The sequence below is a fragment of the Pan paniscus genome, chromosome 14 (assembly GCF_029289425.2).
Source record: "Pan paniscus chromosome 14, NHGRI_mPanPan1-v2.0_pri, whole genome shotgun sequence".
Classification (NCBI taxonomy): domain Eukaryota; kingdom Metazoa; phylum Chordata; class Mammalia; order Primates; family Hominidae; genus Pan; species Pan paniscus.
Genome location: NC_073263.2, coordinates 41,786,648 through 41,806,388, shown reverse-complemented (window position 1 = coordinate 41,806,388; position 19,741 = coordinate 41,786,648). Strand labels below are relative to the sequence as shown.

Genomic DNA, 19,741 nt, shown 5'->3' with positions numbered 1-19,741 from the left:
ACTGTTATGAACAAAGTTAACTAAGAAAAGTTATATATGAGGTAAGTGCCTTGTGCTATACAAAATCACATTTTTATAATGGCTTTGACTTACGTATTTTCAATCATTCAAGCATAAGTCTTCCAGGTCATTTTGTTCCTAACAGCAGGACAAGCAGGGACCCTCGCCCCACCAAAAAGATACTATTTTAACTAATGTCAGGAAAAGTACAGGGCTACTTTGATGCCTTTTACAGATACCTGTCCTTTTTCTTGTTCTTTAAAGAAAAAAAAGGACCCTTTTTAAAGTGAAAAAAAAAAATTCTCCTCAGAAGTTCATAAAAAGTTTGGGAGAAGCTTAAAAGGCATAAAATTAAATGTATGCAGTATTTTTCAAATCAACTATTGGCACACCCCAATAAAATTAGCTGGGCTACTTACTGTATTAAGTAAGTGTTAAAAACAATTAGAAATACATTGTGAATAATAAAATACATTTTGAAAGTAATAGCATATTTTCAAATTTAGAATTTTTAAATAATAATGTAAATTTATAGCTCACTTCTAAGATCTGAGGACCTAAACTACACAATTATACGCAAAAGTGTAGTTACCTTTCACTTAGATGATGAAAACTGCTGCTTTCATCTTGGTGTTCATCTTCAAAACTTAAATTGGACCAGCTACCAGTGCTGTCATCACCAATACTGAGGTTCATCTGCTGGCTACCGACAGACTCGGTTGACTGAAAGTCTTCTATTTCTTTTGAACTAAAAAGAAGAAAAAAAGAAAAAAAATCAAATTGAAAGCATCCCAGATTCCGAACTTACAAGACTATCAATTTGATGACAAAGATGATAAAAACAAGAAATGGTATTCGGAATCAGACCAGTGGCTCATGTAATCCTTTATTTGAGTCTGCCAACAAACAGACTGTAGGATAGCGTATTAATTTCAAAGTTAACTGAGGTACCCACCAACAGCCATAACTTACTTTGTTAATCTACAATGGATCTATCCCTAGGGCATTATTTCTCTAAATTCTACTTAAAGCAGTTCATTTTTCAACTGAGATACCATGGGGCAGTACAAGTTCCTAAGTTATCATCTGCTTTGTAAAACAGTACTTTTATTTATGTTAAAGGAGTCTCTTTCTGGCTTTAAGAACAAAAAAGTCGTTCAAGAAATTCTAGTATTGTCGATCAAGCCTGTATTCAAACTAACCAAATCTCTTCAAGATTTTGAACATAGATCATAACCCCTTTCATTTTTCTCAATAAGAGGCATTTATACTTTTATTCCATCATCACAAGAAAGTCCATTCACTGCTCAACTATTTTAATTGTCCCACTACATTTTATGTTCAACAAAGTAGTTCAAAGTGATGTTTTCATAAAAAGAAAAAATGTCAGTCTTCTGATCAAAACCTTCCAATGGCTTCCCACCAAGCCGAAGAGCCCAAATCCTTAAAACATACTGCCTGTCCCCTCTTATAACATCCATCTGAACTCCTACTGTTCTCCCTGGCCCACTCCTCCTATGTTCTCCCTGGCCCACTCCTCCCACTTCAGCAACACAAGCCTCTCTGTTGTTTCCCAAACATGCACAGTCCCACCCCTAGGCCTGGAAATCTGTTCTCGGTGACTCCCACATGACTTATTCTCATTTCACCTTTGGTTTTTGGCTCAAGTATCACTTTGCCAGTATTGTTTCCCCTGCTACCTATCCAAAACTGTAAACCAGCCCTAATGGCCACCGCCACTGTCACCACCAGCACTCTCTAACTCCCTAACTCCCTACCTTGCTTTATTTTTCCCCCAAAGCACTTATCACTATGTGACATACTATATATTTTACTTACCTATTGTCTTATTCCACTATAACATAAGCTCCAAGAGAATGCAGATTTTTGCCTGTTTTACTTACTTCCGTATCCCTAGTGCTATCCTGAGAATAGCCCCTGAATTGCCCCCCATTTTTTCAGCTATTCTAATTTTGTAAGATACAGAATGATACTGAGCATTCCAAGCATAGGCACATTATAGTTCTGAACCATTGATAGATTACTACTTTGTTTTTTTGAATACTTTTCCTAATATGTGCCACATTCTCATGGTTTTTGGCTGAAATGACCCAAAGGATGAGGTCCAGAGAAGAGTTTATAATGACTGTGAGGTTATTTTGGCTCGGAATGATAGCTCAGAATATAATCGTTTTGTTGGCTAAAAATGCACTATCAGCCAGGCACGGTGGCTCATGCTTGCAATCTCAGCACTTTGGGAGGCTAGGGCAGGAGGATTGCTTGAGCTCAGGAATTCAAGATCAGCCTGAGCAACATAGTGAGATCTCATCTCTACAAACAAACAACAACAAACAAAAATGAATAAAAATGTACTATCACATAATTTCCCAATTGCATTCATATGCCACCTCTCTGTTCATTATAGTTTGTGAAATATTTATGGTCATGTTCATGAATCAAACAAAAAGGGACATCAGGTGAAATAATACCTTAAAGAATAATCCATCTGAATGAATCTCCTTTCAAGCTTGAAAGACAAATTTAACTTTAGAAATAAAAAATGTTAAACGTAAACTCTACACACTAGAGTCAGCTTTCCTTAGTCAGTATTTACAGAACCCTAGCACAATTATTAAGAAGAGAAGCAGGAAAAGAATTACTCCAGCCTTAATAAAAAGCTGAAATTGGACAGCACTGGCTTACAGGAAGAACTTTAGGGGCTATCTACTCACCCAACTCTAAGAAGGAAAAGTGGAAATTACTGAGAAAATCAATAACAAAGGCATTTGCTAGCCCCTGAGAGTGATGTCTTAAAAACTTTAGAGGACAGTCTCTTTTCTTCCCATGAGGGTGGGAGGAAAGGGGGACGGATGGGTCCGTAGGGCAGACAGGACTGAACTGAGGAGGAGTAAAAAGTAAAATAGCCTGAAGCAACCTGTATGAGGAAAATTATTTCAATTGTAAAAAGGCCTAATTTATTACCTATTCATGAGAATATTTATTAACCATTTATTATGTTTATTATCATACTAGGAACTGGTATGTAGTGAAAAAGAAAATGTGGATCTAGGACAGAGGTTCGCAATTGTTTTCTATAAGAGGTCATGATATGGTTTGGCTCTATGTCCCTACCCAAATCTCATCTCAAATTGTAACCCCCAGGGAGGGACCTGGTGGGAGGTGATTGGATCATGAGGGCGGCTTCCTCCATGCTGTTCTCATGACAGTGAGGGAGTTCTCATGAGAGCTGATGGTTTTAAAAGTGTCTGGCAGCTCCCCCTTCTCTCTCTCTCCTGCTGCCTTGTGAAGAAAACACTTGCTTCCCCTTTGCCTTGTGCCATGACTGTAAGTCTCCTGAGGCTTTCCCAGCCATGCAGAACTGTGAGTCAATTAAACCTCCTTTGTTTATAAATTACTCAGTCTCAGGTGGTATCTTTATAGCAGTGTGAAAATGAACTAATACAGGCCAAACAGGAAGTACATAGGCACTGCTGGTCATACAGCCTCTGTCCCAACTACTCAACTCTGCCATTATAGCACAAAGGCAGCCACAGAAATGTGTAATTGAATGAGCATGGTTGTGTCCCAATAAAACTTTATTTATAAATACTGAAATTTGAATTTCATATAATTTCCACATCACAAAATATCATTTGATTTTTTTCAACCATTAAAAAAAAACATGAAATCTGTTCTTAGCCTGCAGTCCATACAAAAACAACCAGTAGGCCACATTGGCCCACAGACTGTAGTTTGCCAACCCCTGGTCTAGGAGAAAGAAGGCTGCCTGATTAGGGCAAATAGAGACCTCTCCTAGTTCACCAGAAACCTACATCATCTCTCATCTCAAGTAGACGCTATGGAGCAATTGGATTCAAGAATCCTGGCCAAGCTATATCTCCCTATTTTAAGATGGATAAGAAAAGAGGCAGACCATGTCATGGCTTTAACAGAAGCTACTCAAAAATCTGGAATATCATGTGACTCAATTAAATTCCACCTCAACTTAAAGCATTTTCTCTTTCAAGCAGGACTTACAAATATCATCCTATCAACTAATAACACAAGTTGGTCCTGATATCTTCTCAGGGACAAAGAAGGTTTAAAGTGAAAAACTGTAACTAAGTTGTTATTAAAGAATCACTGAGCATGGCTGGTTGCGGTGGCTCACGCCTGTGATCCCAGCACTTTGGGAAGCTGAGGTGGGCAGATCACCTGAGGTCAGGAGTTCGAGACCAGCCTGGCCAACTTGGTGAAACCCTGTCTCTACTAAAAATACAAAAATTAGCTGGGCGTGGTGGTGGGTGCCTGTAATCCCAGCTACTAGGGAGGCTGAGGCACAGGAATCGCTTGAACCCGGGAGGCAAAGGTTGCAGTGAGCTGAGATTGTGCCACTGCACTCCAGCCTGGACAACAGTGCGAGACTCCATCTCAAAAAAAAAAAAAAAAAAAAAAAAAGAATCACTGAGCACAAGAGATAGCTACTGAAAAACAGGACACTGTAGGACTACCAGAAAGAACTGTCCTCTTAGATTGTGAACCAATCAAGAGAAATGGTGTAAGTATGTAAAGAATTTTCACTTTCTTCTTCAGAGTAGTTTAACCATGGTCTTTATAAGAAAACTTACCCTTGTGAATGAAGAAAGGTGTACAAAAATTTAATCTCAGAATAGTAAATTAATATAGTAATATTCTACATTTACTATAGAATAGTCCCCCCTTATCCATGGGGGATATGATCTAAGACACCCAGTGGATGTCTGAAACTGCAGATAGCATCAAGCCCTGTACATACCAGGTTTGTGGACCTGATAACTGAGATACCTTCTAAGTGACTAACAGGTGAACAGCACATGTAGTATGGATAAACTGGATAAAGGGGTAATTCACATCCTGAGTGAGATGGTGTGAGACTTCATCATGCTACTCAGAACATGCAACTTAAAACTTACGAATCGCTTATTTCTGGAATTTTCCATTTAACATTTTCAGATTGAGGAAAGCAAAATTGAGAATAAGGGGGGACTACTATATAAAATTCCCTAGCTATTTATTTAATTCAACTTTACCTACTTCATAGCTCTATGAACTTGGATAAGGTGATTATTTTCTCCAACCCTCATTTTCCAGCTCTGTAAATGGATAACACCTTCCCTCAAAAGGGATCAGGAGACCAAAATATATTAAAGTCATGTGTAGGATATGAAACAATACATAAATGCAACAGGGAAAACTTTTGTTTATGTAGGGTTAAAAATAATCATTCCTTTATGAACAGGACCTAAGACATATAGGATCACATTTATCTTTTTCATTTATCATTAACCACCAAAAGAAACGTGAAACTTACCTGCTAACAGCATGCCCAACATTTGTGACAGCTGCTGTCATGATTTCTGTGGCAAGGCTTTCAGCAAAGCTGGCACCCTCCTGTCCGATCCCACTGTCGGCTGCCAGGCTGGTACTGCTCAGCTCTCGCTCAGCTTTTTCAATGGCTTCAGCAACTATCTTCTCAGCAAGCACTGCCTTCTTATCAAGATTAACATGAATCTGAGGGACACTGAGATGAAAAATCCTAGATTTCTGATAGCGGCTGCTAAATTTTGGATTAGAAGCTGGCTTACTACTGGCAAGAGAACCCTGTCTGAAAAAGTGCTGAGATGAATTTCCAGTGCAATTGTGGAGTTCTTTAAGGTCACAGTATCTGCAAGCTTGACCTGTAAGAGGTGACAACTTTTCTGCATAAGTGACCCTGTCTGCTGATTTTGTGGTCTCAGACACTCGGAACACTGTAGATCCTAGAGTTAGCTCTAGAGTGTCATCCACTACTTTTTTGGCATACTGTTCTACAGCTTGAACAACATTGTCTCCACAACCATATCCATTTAAACTGCCAGTGCTGTGGTAAAACCTGTGATTTTGTGAGGAAGGCTGAAGAGACTTAGGTGTAACGTGACACTCATTATCTTCTTCACATCCAGATTTTTCAAACAAGCAAGAATCTGTTAAGGATTTTGGTAGGCCAACTAGAGAGGCTGTCAGCTCTTCCTTAGCATCTTTTGTTATGCTGTGAACGAGAGAGGTTGAAAAACTATACAGTTCGGAGACCTCATTTCTATATGGATCCAGGGTCCTTTCACAAGTTTGATTTTTACAAAAGTAACCTTCATTTCTTTTACTTTGTCTCTTTTTGTCTGCTTCTTGGTGGTGCTCTTTGTTTGAAAACATTAACAGTTCCCTGTTTGTTTTCACTTGTGTACTTGGCACAGGGAACATTCTTGAGTTGCACTGCACTTTGGTTGTCTTAGCTGCTTCCTGTAATCCTGATTTAACAGATCGGTAGGCAAGCCTATTGGCATACTGATCCATTATCAACTCACTATTACCACCTTCCTGTTTTAGTATCTGAATAATGTGACCTGCATATTCATCTGTCACACTTTCACAGCTGGGATACTTATACATCAGACCTGACATACAAGAACTTGATGGTAATGAAAGAATAAACGGATCCACTTCTCTTGGGTGCACTACAGCCTCTATATCCAACTTCTCTTCTACTTTATAATCTTGGTCACCATCAACATAACAACTGTTCTTCTTTTGCTTGAAAAGCATACAATTTCGGACTTTTGCTATTTTCTCAGCTTCTGTAATGACTTCTGCTGCCAGACCACCTGCAAAATTGCATAATGTTTTCAAATTTTCGTCTGAGGGGTTTAAAAAAGTAGGCGACACACTTCTTTGACTTTGCACATTTAAGCAAGGGTTTTTAACCTTGGGTTCTTGAATTATTTTATTATCTAAATGGGAAGCTGCCATTTCAGTTGCAAGAGAAAGGATGTGTGTAGCTAATGCTTCTGCAAACTGAACCTTCTTCCCTGAGTGCTCCGACTTCACATCCACTTCTGGGAGCTCTCCACTTTCACTACTCTCAACTTCTTCAGAAAGAGATCGCATGAGTTTCAACATGAACTCTTCTTTTTCTATAGTATTTTGTTCATTCTCAGACAAACTACCAACAGATGAGTTGTGTGGAGTAGAAGGTGGTGTAGCAGGTGCAAACTCTTTGGCTAATTCTCCCTTGAGCTTTTTAGTTAACTTCTTGATATCCCATTCAGAACTAGCCTGGGATGGTACTAGAGGAGTTGATGGAGGAGTATCAGGTATTACATTTCTGTCTCTGACTTTCTGTTTATCTTCCACATGCAAACCATCTACACAGGTAAGTGCTGTAGATGAGAAAGTATGTGAATGAGGAAAGGGGTTTTCCTGTCCAAAAGACAAGGCCTCAAGCGATGTATTATTCAAGTTATGCTTTTTCAGTGGTTGATCCTTAGCAGATTCCTTCAAGTCAGATTTCTGACCTGTCACAGCTGGACAAGATGGCAGTGTCTCTAGGGAGGATCCATGAACCATAGAAACTTTACATTCTGGAACACAATCCTTTGCAGCTGAAAGTGAGCAGTGAGTTAAGTGATTCTGAGAGTCAGGAAATTTGGGAGACTTTTCTGGTGTCAACTGTGATTCTTCTCCAGAAACAGGCAAGCTTTCCTTGTATACTGCATTTTTATCTATATTTAGGATCACTGATTTGCTCTTATCTATGGAATGTTTAATAATAGATTTAGATAACCGGTCAGCAAACATGTCCTTATTGCTACTAGCTTCACTGCATTGCAGCACTGCCTGATCACAGTGGGAAAATGGAGGGGTTTTCTCCTTTAAAGATTTAGTTAAATAATCTGTATGTTCATCAACCATTTTTGTAACTTCCAATGATGTCATTGACTCTAAAGTTTCATTTACTATCGTATGCACCACTGCTGCAGAAAAGTTGCTAATAATTGCAGGATCATTTGGTAATTTTGAGGAACTCTGCATTTCAATATCGTCATTAGTTGGTTTAAAATCATTCTGATTACCTGGATTGTGTTCTGAAGGTAAACAAATATTTCTGAGACAAGCTGCTTTTTCTTCTCTGTTTTTTGTGACAATATGCACTTGGGCAGAATCACCATTTGAATTACTATCATCAGATGACAGATGAGCCTCGGCCTGACATGCAGTAGATGAAATATGATATGGGAGAAGGGCACTTCCTGCCAAGGGCACCGGTATAGAAGTAACAATTCCAGAAGTACAAAACAAGGCCTGCTGCACTGTGTATTCCTTTTTATATTCCTGCACTGGTTTTGTCACCATAATTGCTTGATTGTGAAAAGAAGGGGAAAATGTGACAGCCTGTGTCGATGGCACTACACTTTCTGCACTCACATACTTGATATTATCCGTAGAGACACTAACTGCTGCCTTTGTTGTAAAGGTCACATCAACTTGTGATAGCTCAATGAACGCTTCCTGTATTACAGATTCAGACAAATCTTTTGCATACGACTTCACTACTTTGTCTTCAAAGTCAAACGACCCACACTGTGGAGATGCAGGCGTTTGAGGATATGAAAACTGACACACCTCCATGATGCCTTCAAAAACAAGCTCTTCAGCAAGATCTGCAGCAAACCTAGCAACTGTGTTTGTGAATATCTGCTTCTTTACATACTGTAAATCTTTTAAGGCATTTGATAAAGCTTCACTCACCAAAAAGTTAGCCAGGCCACTAATGGCACGTTCTTTTAGTGAAAATGCACGCTGCCTTCTCAGCTCATCAAATGCCATCTGCAAAACAGATGATGTCAATTTGATGGCTAAGTGGCACAAAGCATTGGTACATGAAGAGACTCCTTTCTGTAAGTCTTTAAATGCACTGCCAAAACTTTTTTCCACAAGATCTGCTGCAAATTTTTGAATGCTATCTTTAATCATTAAGGATTTATTTTTAGATTTATTTTTTTGATCAAGGTTTCCATGCTTAAAAGTTACAGTTTTATTTTCTCCATGTTTAATACTGTTAATATTTGATAGGGTATTAGTATGGTGGGTACGAAGAACTGAGCCTAGTACTTCACATGAAATGCTTTTTGCATAGTCTTCATAGGTGTAATAAACAGAATCATCATTTTCATGAATCCTATCTCCACCAGTATCTGTTTGGCAAAAACATTCAGCTGGAGTACAGCCTCCAAGAGGACTAAAAGCAGAGGATCGAATAGGACTAAATAAACCACTATCTTCCCTTGATGCCTTCACTGGGCGAGGAGAATCCGGAGCATCACACAGGTTACCATATGGAGATTCTGGTTTACGAGGAGTTGGCTTTCTAACATTAGCTGGGAGAGCTGGACGATCAAACTTGAATTTTTGAGGATTCATACATGACTTTCCATGTTTGTGCCCTTTCCTCTGCGATGACTTCCCTATGACGGGATCTTTGTTAAACAGGCAAGTCTCTAAAGTTTGTTCTAGTTCATCAAACTGATCAAAACTATCAAAAAATTCACTTACTTCTGAGTCTGAATCCTCTATATCATCTTTCATCACAGGAATTTTAGGCAGCTCAAGTTTTGCTTTTAAGCTTTTTTGATATCCCTCTTCATCCAAGAAAATAACAGGACTTGGACTTGAACATTCTGATTCAGATGAGTAGGCAGGAGAAGACGAAAAAAATGTTTTCTGTAAATCACTATCTTTATCTGAAGCATTAGATGACCTATAGAAACTCCTTTGGGTCCAAGGCTCTGAAATTGATGTTGTGACTGAAGTTTTCACAGAAGGTAGTTCTTTATGTCCCAGGACATTCACTGAGGAAGTTGAGGGTTTAGCCAATGACTTCTGCTGTCCAGAGCTAATGAGAATCTTTAAATCATGGGTTTCTAAATGATGACCAGTAACCGTCTGGGAAGCAGCATCACACTGGCTCCTTAGCACAGTAATGTTCATTCCTATAGGAAAAGAATGAAATGGTGAAATTATTTTTGAACAAAACTTTTTGGAAATTAACTTAAATCCATGGAATAAACTGACTTTAAACATATAATATTTATGTGTATCTTCTAAACTATGTTTAACAGAAAGATTCACCCAAGTAACATTTGAAAGTAAATATACTGTTTATAAAATAATTTCAGTTTACTCTATGTCTAAGGATACCTGGTCTATGGGATGTTTTGCATGCTGTCACACATGTTAGAAAAATTACCGTGGAGACTCTGCCAGCTAACTCTTCCAAAATTGGAACCTAGGAATGTTCCAGACACTTAATGATGTAACCAGTGCGTGAATAGCACCAACTAAATATGAAAACCTGAAATAAGCAAAACTGAAAACCAGATTACAATGAACTTAAAAATCATAAGGAATTTCCTCAGGTAATCAGAAAAAAAGTTAAAAGGTTTAAATTGAATCAAATCTCAACATAAATTTCAACTGAACAAGCCTGCCTTAAAATTTTCAAAACTGAAAAATTTTAATTCCCTATTTTAGGAAAAAGTCTAATGAAAAACAAACCATCATTGTATGGCTTTGAAGTCTCTTCCTCTTCTAAGTGCTCAAAAGCAGTGACAAAGTCATCCTCTATGGATGACACAGACTGGTTAGTATCATCATCATCTTCATCAGTGGTCTCAAGTTGGTGCTTCTGATGCAAGAATGTGTCCAAGGTGTACCTTATACCAGTAGCATATTTACTTAGGAGACTAAAGATAAAATCAATCCTAAGTCTTGGTGATGTAGGTGACACTCTCATGACACAAAGCATTCCAGAAGGATGACTCTTGGGAAAGATAGAAGATAATAAAAACAATTTTAATTTCAAATACAAAACAACATGAAGTAAAGCCAAGATATAAGACAATCTCAGAGAAAAAAACAAACAAGAAATTCATGCATCCTGAGAAGCTCCTTGGTTTTGTAATGTTTACTTCTTTATTCTTTCTCTACATTTTTCACTTTCCAGTCCTTTTTTCTCCCATCTTCTTTTATCCAGGTATTCAAATTCTACCTAGTCTCCTGAAATGTTATGAAACTTACTATCCATTCCTTTGAGCAATTATGTTTTCCTGTATTACTGTACAGCCCTATGATTTTCCTTAATCATTCACCTATCTCACTAACTATTATAAATTGTTTGGGGGCAGCAACCAAGTTCTATTTTCTTTTATTTTTAATCCCATTTTCCCGTAGTTTCAAGTATGATGCCATCTTCCTTCCTATCACAATTGTTAAAAGTCTACTCCTTTTACTTAAATTTCCCTAGCATTACAACTTACAATGTTTATAGCTTTAAAAATACAAGTAACCAGATTTTCCCCCTCATACTACTTTTTTCAAGTAAATACTGATGAAATTATTTATTCAAAAAACTAGAAATCAAATATAATAGCTTATCACCTCTTATATCCTAGCAAATAAAGCAAAGTAAATACGAATAAAGAACATAATTAAGGAAATGAAGCAAGCAGTTCTAGTTCTATTGGCAGACCTTATAAAGAACAACATAGCAGTTTTTTTAAAACTAAAATAATCCAAATTTTAAATTTTCTGGTTCAATTGTATATGTCTTATCTCTTAGAATGCAAAGCATTTTCTCTGATGCATTATCAACAAAATCATACTTGGTAAAGAACTAAATGCTGAATATTATAAAACTAACCACCTATAAGAAATGGTAACATTTTTATTTATAAAGAACACATCAGATGTCCACTTTACATGGAATTTTTTTAAGCCAGAAAATGAACTGAAGTACATTCTCTAAAACATATAGCGTAACATTTATATAAATTTGAAATTGGCCATAATAGGGAAAAGTCACTGTAGCTTATACAAAGGTATAAGTAGTTCAAGAAATCCAGAAATAATAAATTTTCAGAAAAAATTAACATGTACTTGCATACCATCTACGGAACTTCACAGTTAAAAAATATAATTTATAAGATATGACCAAAATTATTATATCCTTTAGGGATGTCAATGCTTCATGAGTTATATTTCTTATGAATCATATTTCCTTGAGATACCATTTAAAAAAAACAAATGTCATCCAAGCATTTAAAAGTTTAATCATCTTTATCAAATATAGTAAAATTTGCCCTAAAAATCTCATTAGAAATTATCTACAAAAGTTACCTGATTTAGAGGATCACTGCTTATACCTGATGGTTTATTTATATTCTTCATACAAATAATTTCATTTTCATTTAGACTGCAGAAGTGGAGTGAATTCAGAATATCTGGAAGTTCCAAAGAAACTGCAGCTAAATCCTGATTTAAAATAACAATAAGTAACACTGTAGAGTAACACTTTTGTTAAGGTTCCTATAATGTGGACCCTATCCAAAAATTTTAAGGTCTACTGGCTAGGGAATTTCCTGGTTCATAATAGTTAACATATACAGTTTATTATTCACAGATAATTTTTCAAAAATTCAAAAATAAAATATACTAAAATTATTAAATACTGGCTATCCCCGTAGCCTTTAAAATGTACTGATATCAAGCTATAAAAAAATTTTACAGGGTACCTAACACATCCATGACAATTAAGCATTTAATAGTTTTTAGCAATGTCAACATATAGGTCTTACTTAACTTTATGAAATTTTTTTCATACAAAATTTTTTGCTAGAGAATGTACATCCTAAAAACTTTTTTTTTTTAACTCTGTACAATATAATCCGTTTTTCTATCTTTCCTCTCCAAGGTATTGTATTAGACTTTAACTGATAATTTTAATGAAGATTAAAGGAAAAGAAAATCGCTTTTATTTCTTCTTCTTGTTTGCCCTTTATACACAAATATTTTACCCAGCTAAAGAATTATTAAAGTCTTTAACCCTTTGTAGAGTACTTTCCTTTATAAACATGGTTTTATCAGTAACTCTTAAAGGAGAAGAAGAACATTAAAGAAATATCTTGGAATACTTCCCTTTCCAGCTATGTATGTTCTCAAGAATATATCCTCTCTTGTTCCTTCTGTCCAAATTATTTCCTTCAAGCAAGGCCACAATCAAAATATACAGCAGAGTTTTTGTCCATAATCACCTGATATGCATTATTCAGAAAGACCTAAAAATGTTATTTCCTCCTCTATGAGGAGACACTTTACTGCCACAAAAGGAAATATGTAGGAATCACAAATTTTTAAGAAGCAGCACGAGGGAAAAAGAAAAGTATGCCTATCATATGTACAGGAACTTCAACCACTGTTTATGTAATTGTGAAGCTTTCCTTTGCTGATCCCAATCTCAAACATCAGTCCCTCTGTCAATAACTGCCTAAATCAAACAGGCTAAATTTTTGCATTGGCTAATTGTTAATTTTTACAAATCTTACCTTTTAAATTTAACTCAATCTTAACTAAAAACATAAGAATTTTTACTGTTAAGGTCAAAATTATTAAAGCCATCAAAATAAACAAACAAGTCATACATTCTATATTATACACAGAATGGAGAAAAAGTCAGTCTGCGGTTTGCAACCTTCTCAGATAAATGACTTTTGTGGTCAAACCTAAAGCTGATTTCCATGACAAGAATACTCAGTAAAAATGTTCAGTAAAAATGCTAAAATTCACCATACCTGTATATGAGCAGCATCTGTCTCTTCATTAAAACCCAGAAATGTGACCTGAATAAAGAACAAATAAACCTCCATTAATTTGAATTTTTAAATCTTTCAGGCTGGTGACAGAGCTGACAAACAGGAAAAAACAGACAAAGCATTAAAATGCTGTCTGCCTTGAAAAGGATTTTTTTCAAAGATGACCCAAAAATATTTTTCACCAAAGATTGGGCTCCAAAACGCAGTTCTTAAACCTCATCCATTCTCCCTCACTAGCAAGTTCAATCAATTCTAACCCCAAAACATATTTCAAATACATCCACTTCTCTCCATTCCCCAGCCACCCTTCTCACCTACACTAGTACAATCCTCTCCCACCTGGTCCTATTACCATGCCACCTCCCTATTCAAACTCCTCCATGCTTCCCATGGCAAAATCCTAAGTGAGGTTACCTAATGCTTTCAACCTTCTACCATTTTCACTTACACACGAGCCCCCTTTCTGGGTCTGGAACACGCCCTGTACATTCCTGCCTAAGGACTTCACAGTTGCGCCCTCAATCTGGATCTCTCTTCCTTGGATGGTTACATGCCTGGCTTCTCATTCTTCAAGTTTCGATGCAAGTGTCACCTCCTCAGAGAGGCCTTCCCCCTGGGTAGACTCCTGAGGCTACTTCTTCATTGACTCTGTGATACCACCATTTATTTCCTTCAATATCCTTATGTAGAGATTACTCTGCAGAACTTTATATAAACAGACTTTCTAAAGAATACCTAATGCACGAAGAACTGTCACATTATTAAGTAAAAAGGACAAGTCATAGAAAAATGACTTACAGCCTGCATACAATTTCAACCTTATTTTTAAAAACATATGCATGGAAAATAATACTGGAAGGCAATACACCAAACTATAAGCAGTGATTAACTCTGGATGATGGAGCTATTTTTTTCCCACTCTTTTCCCCTCTGCATTTTTTCCCTAAGTCATAAGATCAATGATAGTCATTTTCTTTGTTCTACTTTGAGTATTTCTTATTTTTCTACAAAGAATATATACTGGCCAGGTGCAGTGGCTCATGTCTGTAATCCCAGCACTTTGGGAGGCTGAGGTGGATGGATCACTTGAGGCCAGTTCAAGACCAGCCTGGCCAACATGGTGAAACCTTGTCTCTACTAAAAATACAAAAAATTAGCCAGGCATGGTGGTGCATGCCTATAGTCCCAGCTACTCGGGAGGCTAAGACAGGAGAATCACTTGAACCCTGGAGGTGGGGGTTGCAATGAGCTGAAATCACGCCACTGCACTCCAGCCTGGGCAGCAGGGCAAGACTATGTCTCAAAAAAAAAGAAAAGAAAAAAAAATATATATACTACTTTTATAACCTGAAAAAGTGTTACTTTTTACATTTATATTCTCTATGTATTTGGCATCATAGTAAGACACTTTTTCCATTTGAAGACAGTGTAGTAAACTGTCCACTAAGCAACCACTGTGGCTAAAAAATATGCAATACTTAAATGACGGCAATATTAATAATCGATTCTCAAGAATGTGGGGACAATAGTATAGTCAGAATATAGCAACACTGAATATATTTTCGATCTATTTCTGATGATTCAGAAGCAAGTCAGAATCTTATATTACTCTGAGATCTTTATTCTGATTAATTATGGCTATTACTTCATGTAAGTGTTACATACAGTTAACTTCTAGGCATCTAGGTGAATTGCTAACCTCTAGGAGCCTGTCTCCTTATCTGTAAAACTTAAAGCAATACAACTTCCCTCTCATAGTTGTGAGGTTAACTGGATAATGTAGAGGAAAGTGCCTAGCACATTACAGGCACTCAATAACAGATAGGCAAATAACTAATTTCCTTCCTTTATTTGAAAAGATACTCAGAGATTTGCACACCCTAAAATGGAATAGAAATTCCAACTATTCTTTCAAGTTTGCTTTACTGAATACAAGAGAGAAAATAAGCTGGCATAGGGTTTTGAAGGTGCCGGGGGAGTTTTATATTTCCCATTGGTCAAGAAAGGCCTCACCAAGGAATGTGGGCTTGGAAAAGCACTGCGACCTATCCGAGCTGGAAAACCACTGGAGGACAGGACACAGGACATCATTTCATAGAAGATGAGCATATGTATTAGGCCTGTTATGTTCTGCCACTGTTTATTTGGAAACAACCAAGTAAATTAAGAGTGGCTTGGTTTTGCTAAAGTAAAATGAAAAAGGTTAGCAAAGAAAATAATAGTGAAATTAAGCTGACACAAAAAGAGGATGAGGCAGCAGAACACTACAGGCCTAAAACATATGCTCATCTTCCTGTGAAATGACGTCAAATAGAGAATTTCTCAAGGAATATTAAGAAAATCATCCACCCGAAAGAGAATACATACAGTCCCCAACTTATGATGGTTGGACTTTTGACTTTTTAACTTTACAATGGATTTATGAGGTCTTAAATGCATTTTCAACTTAGAATATTTTTGATGAAAAATGGATCTATCAGGATGTAACTCGATCATAAGTCCAGGAGCATCTATCTATAACCACGATTTTATTAGAACGCTTATTTCAAAATAAAACGTTTTAACTTCAAATATTCATCAGTTGTGAGCTGCAATGACCTAATACATCTCGTATTTGGTAACAAATGTGATGATGAAGTATGGATATATTATAGAAAAGGATCTTACTCTTTTTATAATAATAAATTCAAACAAAGATTTGAAACACTGGATGTAGCAGAGAAATAGGTGAGCAAGGTATATTATCTTATCCTCAAGTAATAGAGTAAGTATCTTAATTTCAGAGATAAATTTATCACTACTTTTTCATTTTTAATCAAAGCACTGAATTTAAACAGTCAAGAAAATAACCCAAAAAATCAACATAAGAATCATGCATTTGTTCTATGTTTCAGAGTAGAAAAATTCATATTAAAGTATCAGTTGCTGAATATAGTAGGCATCATCTAATGTAATGCTATATATCCAATTAGTACTCTGCATAAAATAAATGTGCTCATTTGTTTGAGTTCATTGTCAATTAAGAAAATTATTTTAGCCAGTATTTAAAACAGGTACTTCTTTTTTTTTCCCCTCTCCCGCCCACAAAACAGGTACTTCTGATACATGTAACAACAAATAGAGATTTTAGGCATTTTAAAAATAGATCATAGAGTCCTACAAAGATGTATGAAAATATGCTGTGCATTATTAGGAAAGGGTTTAGAAAGTAGTATGTTAAACCTCAGTTAAATTGGCATGCTCATCCTGCTGTAAACAGTCCTCTGCTGTTACACTGCATAGTTCCTTCTGACTCTGCAATAAAGACTTTACAGACTGGAACACATCTTCACTGAAGCTCTGCAGGGGAAAGAAAGCAAAGATATTTTAAATTTATTTAATTCTAAGACAAGGGTAAGAGATCCTGGAGATGTTTTAGATAGTCACTCATTCTCTAACTAATATTCACTGGCACCTTTTGATACTGAATGCGGAACTCAATTCCACTGAGAAGAAAAGCTCCATTCAGCTGAAAAGGTTTAGGCAGAGTTTCACATGCCCAAAATACATACTACTGGAGCCTGGGCATTCAACTCACTAGAAGATCACGTGAGATCTCATACCAGGTTCACTTACTCTTACCTTACACTAAAACTTAACAAACTGCATATCTGATTTCCAAGTCACTGGCGTAGAATAGAAGCAACAATTTATATGATTGAATGAGATGATGTGGGAGCTATGGTAAGGTGCACAACAGTGATTACTCCCTTAACAACAGTGATTACTCCCTTAACAACAGTGATTACTCCATTAACAAAGTTGGAGACAGAAAAATAAGATAATAATCCAAAATAAGGTTTTCCATGGATCTTAAGGAAGCTGTCTGATGAAAATGAGAGGGGATTCCAAATTTCAGGGTGAGATGTTTGTCACAAGTACAAGGAAAAAGTTACATAAAGAAAATAATGAGTATTATAGTCAGGCATAAATAGAACACTTATTTCCTTCTACCTTATGCCCCCTTCCACTGACTTGTCAATCTGCTCTTCAATCAGAAATGTCCTTACTTCCCAGTCTTCCCATGTAGAAATCCTACCCATCCCAAGACCTGTGAAGATTTTTCCATTCCTTAGTCCTAATAAATGTCTCTCAAAGTTCCTGCTGTATGTTGTGCACTAAGATCATTTAATCCACACCAAAACATATTATAATTATTGGCTGGGCACAGTGGCTCACGTGTGTAATCCCAGCACTTTGGGAGGCTGAGGCGGGTGGATCACTTGAGGTCAGGAGTTCGAGACCAGCCTGGCCAACATAGCGAAAGCCCGTCTTTACTAAAAATACACGAATTAGTCTGGCATGGTGCCACGTGCCTGTAATCCCAGCTGCTCGGAAGGCTGAGGCAGAAGAATTGCTTGAACCTGGGAGGTGGGGGTTGCAGTTAGCTGAGATTGCGCCACTGCACTCCAGCCTGGGCGACAGAGTGAGATTCCGTCTCGAAAACAAAAAACATATAATTACTATAATCAGATTCTTTCCTACCCATTAAAACAAATTATGGAAGTCACAGACTGTGTTTCACTCACTTTGTTTCCCCATATTTCAGAACCTCACACTAGATTAACTCAAACAGCTGCAATCTTAATAAATTAAAATAAATGGAAATCTTTAGTCTAAGAGGTACAAATATAAACTCAAAGAATTTATGATAAAAAGCTGTACTGTTACATTTGAATCTGACCTGTCATTACAAATTCGTAATTCTTTGAATACATGTACTATCTTTTTTCCACTGAAAAGTCTTAGAAACAATGACCTTCAGTGGCAATGAGCATACTCAGCACCCAGCTTTTGGTCTCTAAATATCTATCACCAATAAAAAGAACTAGATTTCCCTGGGGAAATGGCTGGTTCCAGGTCTGAGGCTGAGAATGTATGAAGCGAGCCTGGAACATCTAACTGTGCCAGAATGCAAGGAAATGCTCAAAGACTAATAGGGTAATTTCAAAAAACACAGAAGCCAGCTTGAAAGAATTCCCACTGGCCAAATATGGGACAATGTGGAATCAAGAAGAATGAAAATGGTAATGAATTATGACTACTGGATTAAAAAAAATCTGTGAGTCCATTAAAAGAGACAAAGTCAGAGGAGCTCCTTTACCTAAAAATGCTGGCTAGTATGGACAGAATGACAAAGTTAGAAAACCCCATTTGTAAACTCCCAATGCAATTACTGATTTAGGAAAGGATTATCCATGTATCCTAAATCTACTGGGTTAAAAGCTGGGGAAAAGGACACTCATACTGTCTCAGAGGATCACCTTATAGTTTATTAAGTGTATTAATCATAAAGAGATTATGTGCATTTATATTGGAGATATATGGTGGTTATTACCTTAACCACCTAGTCAAGCCTAACATCAACAATACGGACTTCAGATCTGATAGACCGGAATGAACACAACATCACCTTTCAGGTGTCGTGTTGAATCTAATTACAGGGAAAAACAAATGAACCCAAATATAAAAATATTCGACAACACAACTGGCCTAGACTCTTCAGAAGATTTGCTGCATGAGAAAAGAATTTAGACTATTGGAATGGTCTAGAATGGGGAAGACCAAAGAGATACAATCCCCAAATACAGTGTGTGAACCTTGACCAAATACAGTGTGGATCCTAGAAGAGAAGCAAGGAAAAAGTTACAAGGATACTTGAGACACAGGGAAATCTGTTTGGAATGCATGCTAGATGATGTTACTGAATTAATGATTTTCAAAGAGGTGGTAATGATACTGACATACTTAAAGGTATGATGCTAACCGAGGGTGAATCTGAGTGAAGACTATATGAGGTGCTCATTGTACTAGGTTTTTTTCTCAACTTTTCTGTGGGCTTGAAAATATTCAATATTTTAAACAATTTTGTTTTCCTTAATAAACGGGGATTTTCACACTAATTTAGAAACAGGAAATCAAAACAGGAAAAAATATGTGAAATCTGAACGTGAACTGTCAATATAAACTCATGACACGGTAAGTGCAAAGACAACTCCTAGTATCCAGATCTTGGGTTTTAAATACTATTCAGGGTTCTTTAAAAAAAAAAAAATAGCCAATTTCAGGTCTGAGGAAGGTAAAGTAGGTGAAATTGGGTCATCCTGTACCAAAAGGATACAACCAGAAAGTGAAAAAGCAATCAAAGTTATGAGCCTGAGACAAAAGGATATAGGCACCTACTTGGAGGGGCTCTCAGGTAT

General features: G+C 36.7%; 1 protein-coding gene across 7 annotated transcripts in view; it reads right to left on the bottom strand.

Moving 5' to 3' along the window:
- AKAP11 (A-kinase anchoring protein 11) overlaps window positions 1-19,741 on the bottom strand; it is a 54,912-nt gene that overhangs the window by 14,048 nt on the left and 21,123 nt on the right. For 6 of the 7 annotated variants that reach the window (XM_008976821.4, XM_034936642.3, XM_055096673.2 and 3 more), the window contains exons 3-8: window positions 16,722-16,838; window positions 13,479-13,526; window positions 12,028-12,162; window positions 10,408-10,672; window positions 5,351-9,842; window positions 593-748 (exon numbers count right to left, since the gene is read on the bottom strand). In XM_008976821.4, coding sequence (XP_008975069.4) covers window positions 593-748; window positions 5,351-9,842; window positions 10,408-10,672; window positions 12,028-12,162; window positions 13,479-13,526; window positions 16,722-16,838 — 5,213 coding nt within the window. Of the gene's footprint in view, window positions 1-592; window positions 749-5,350; window positions 9,843-10,407; window positions 10,673-12,027; window positions 12,163-13,478; window positions 13,527-16,721; window positions 16,839-19,741 lie in introns of those variants that run through there. The other variant, XM_034936644.3, reaches the window with a different exon arrangement.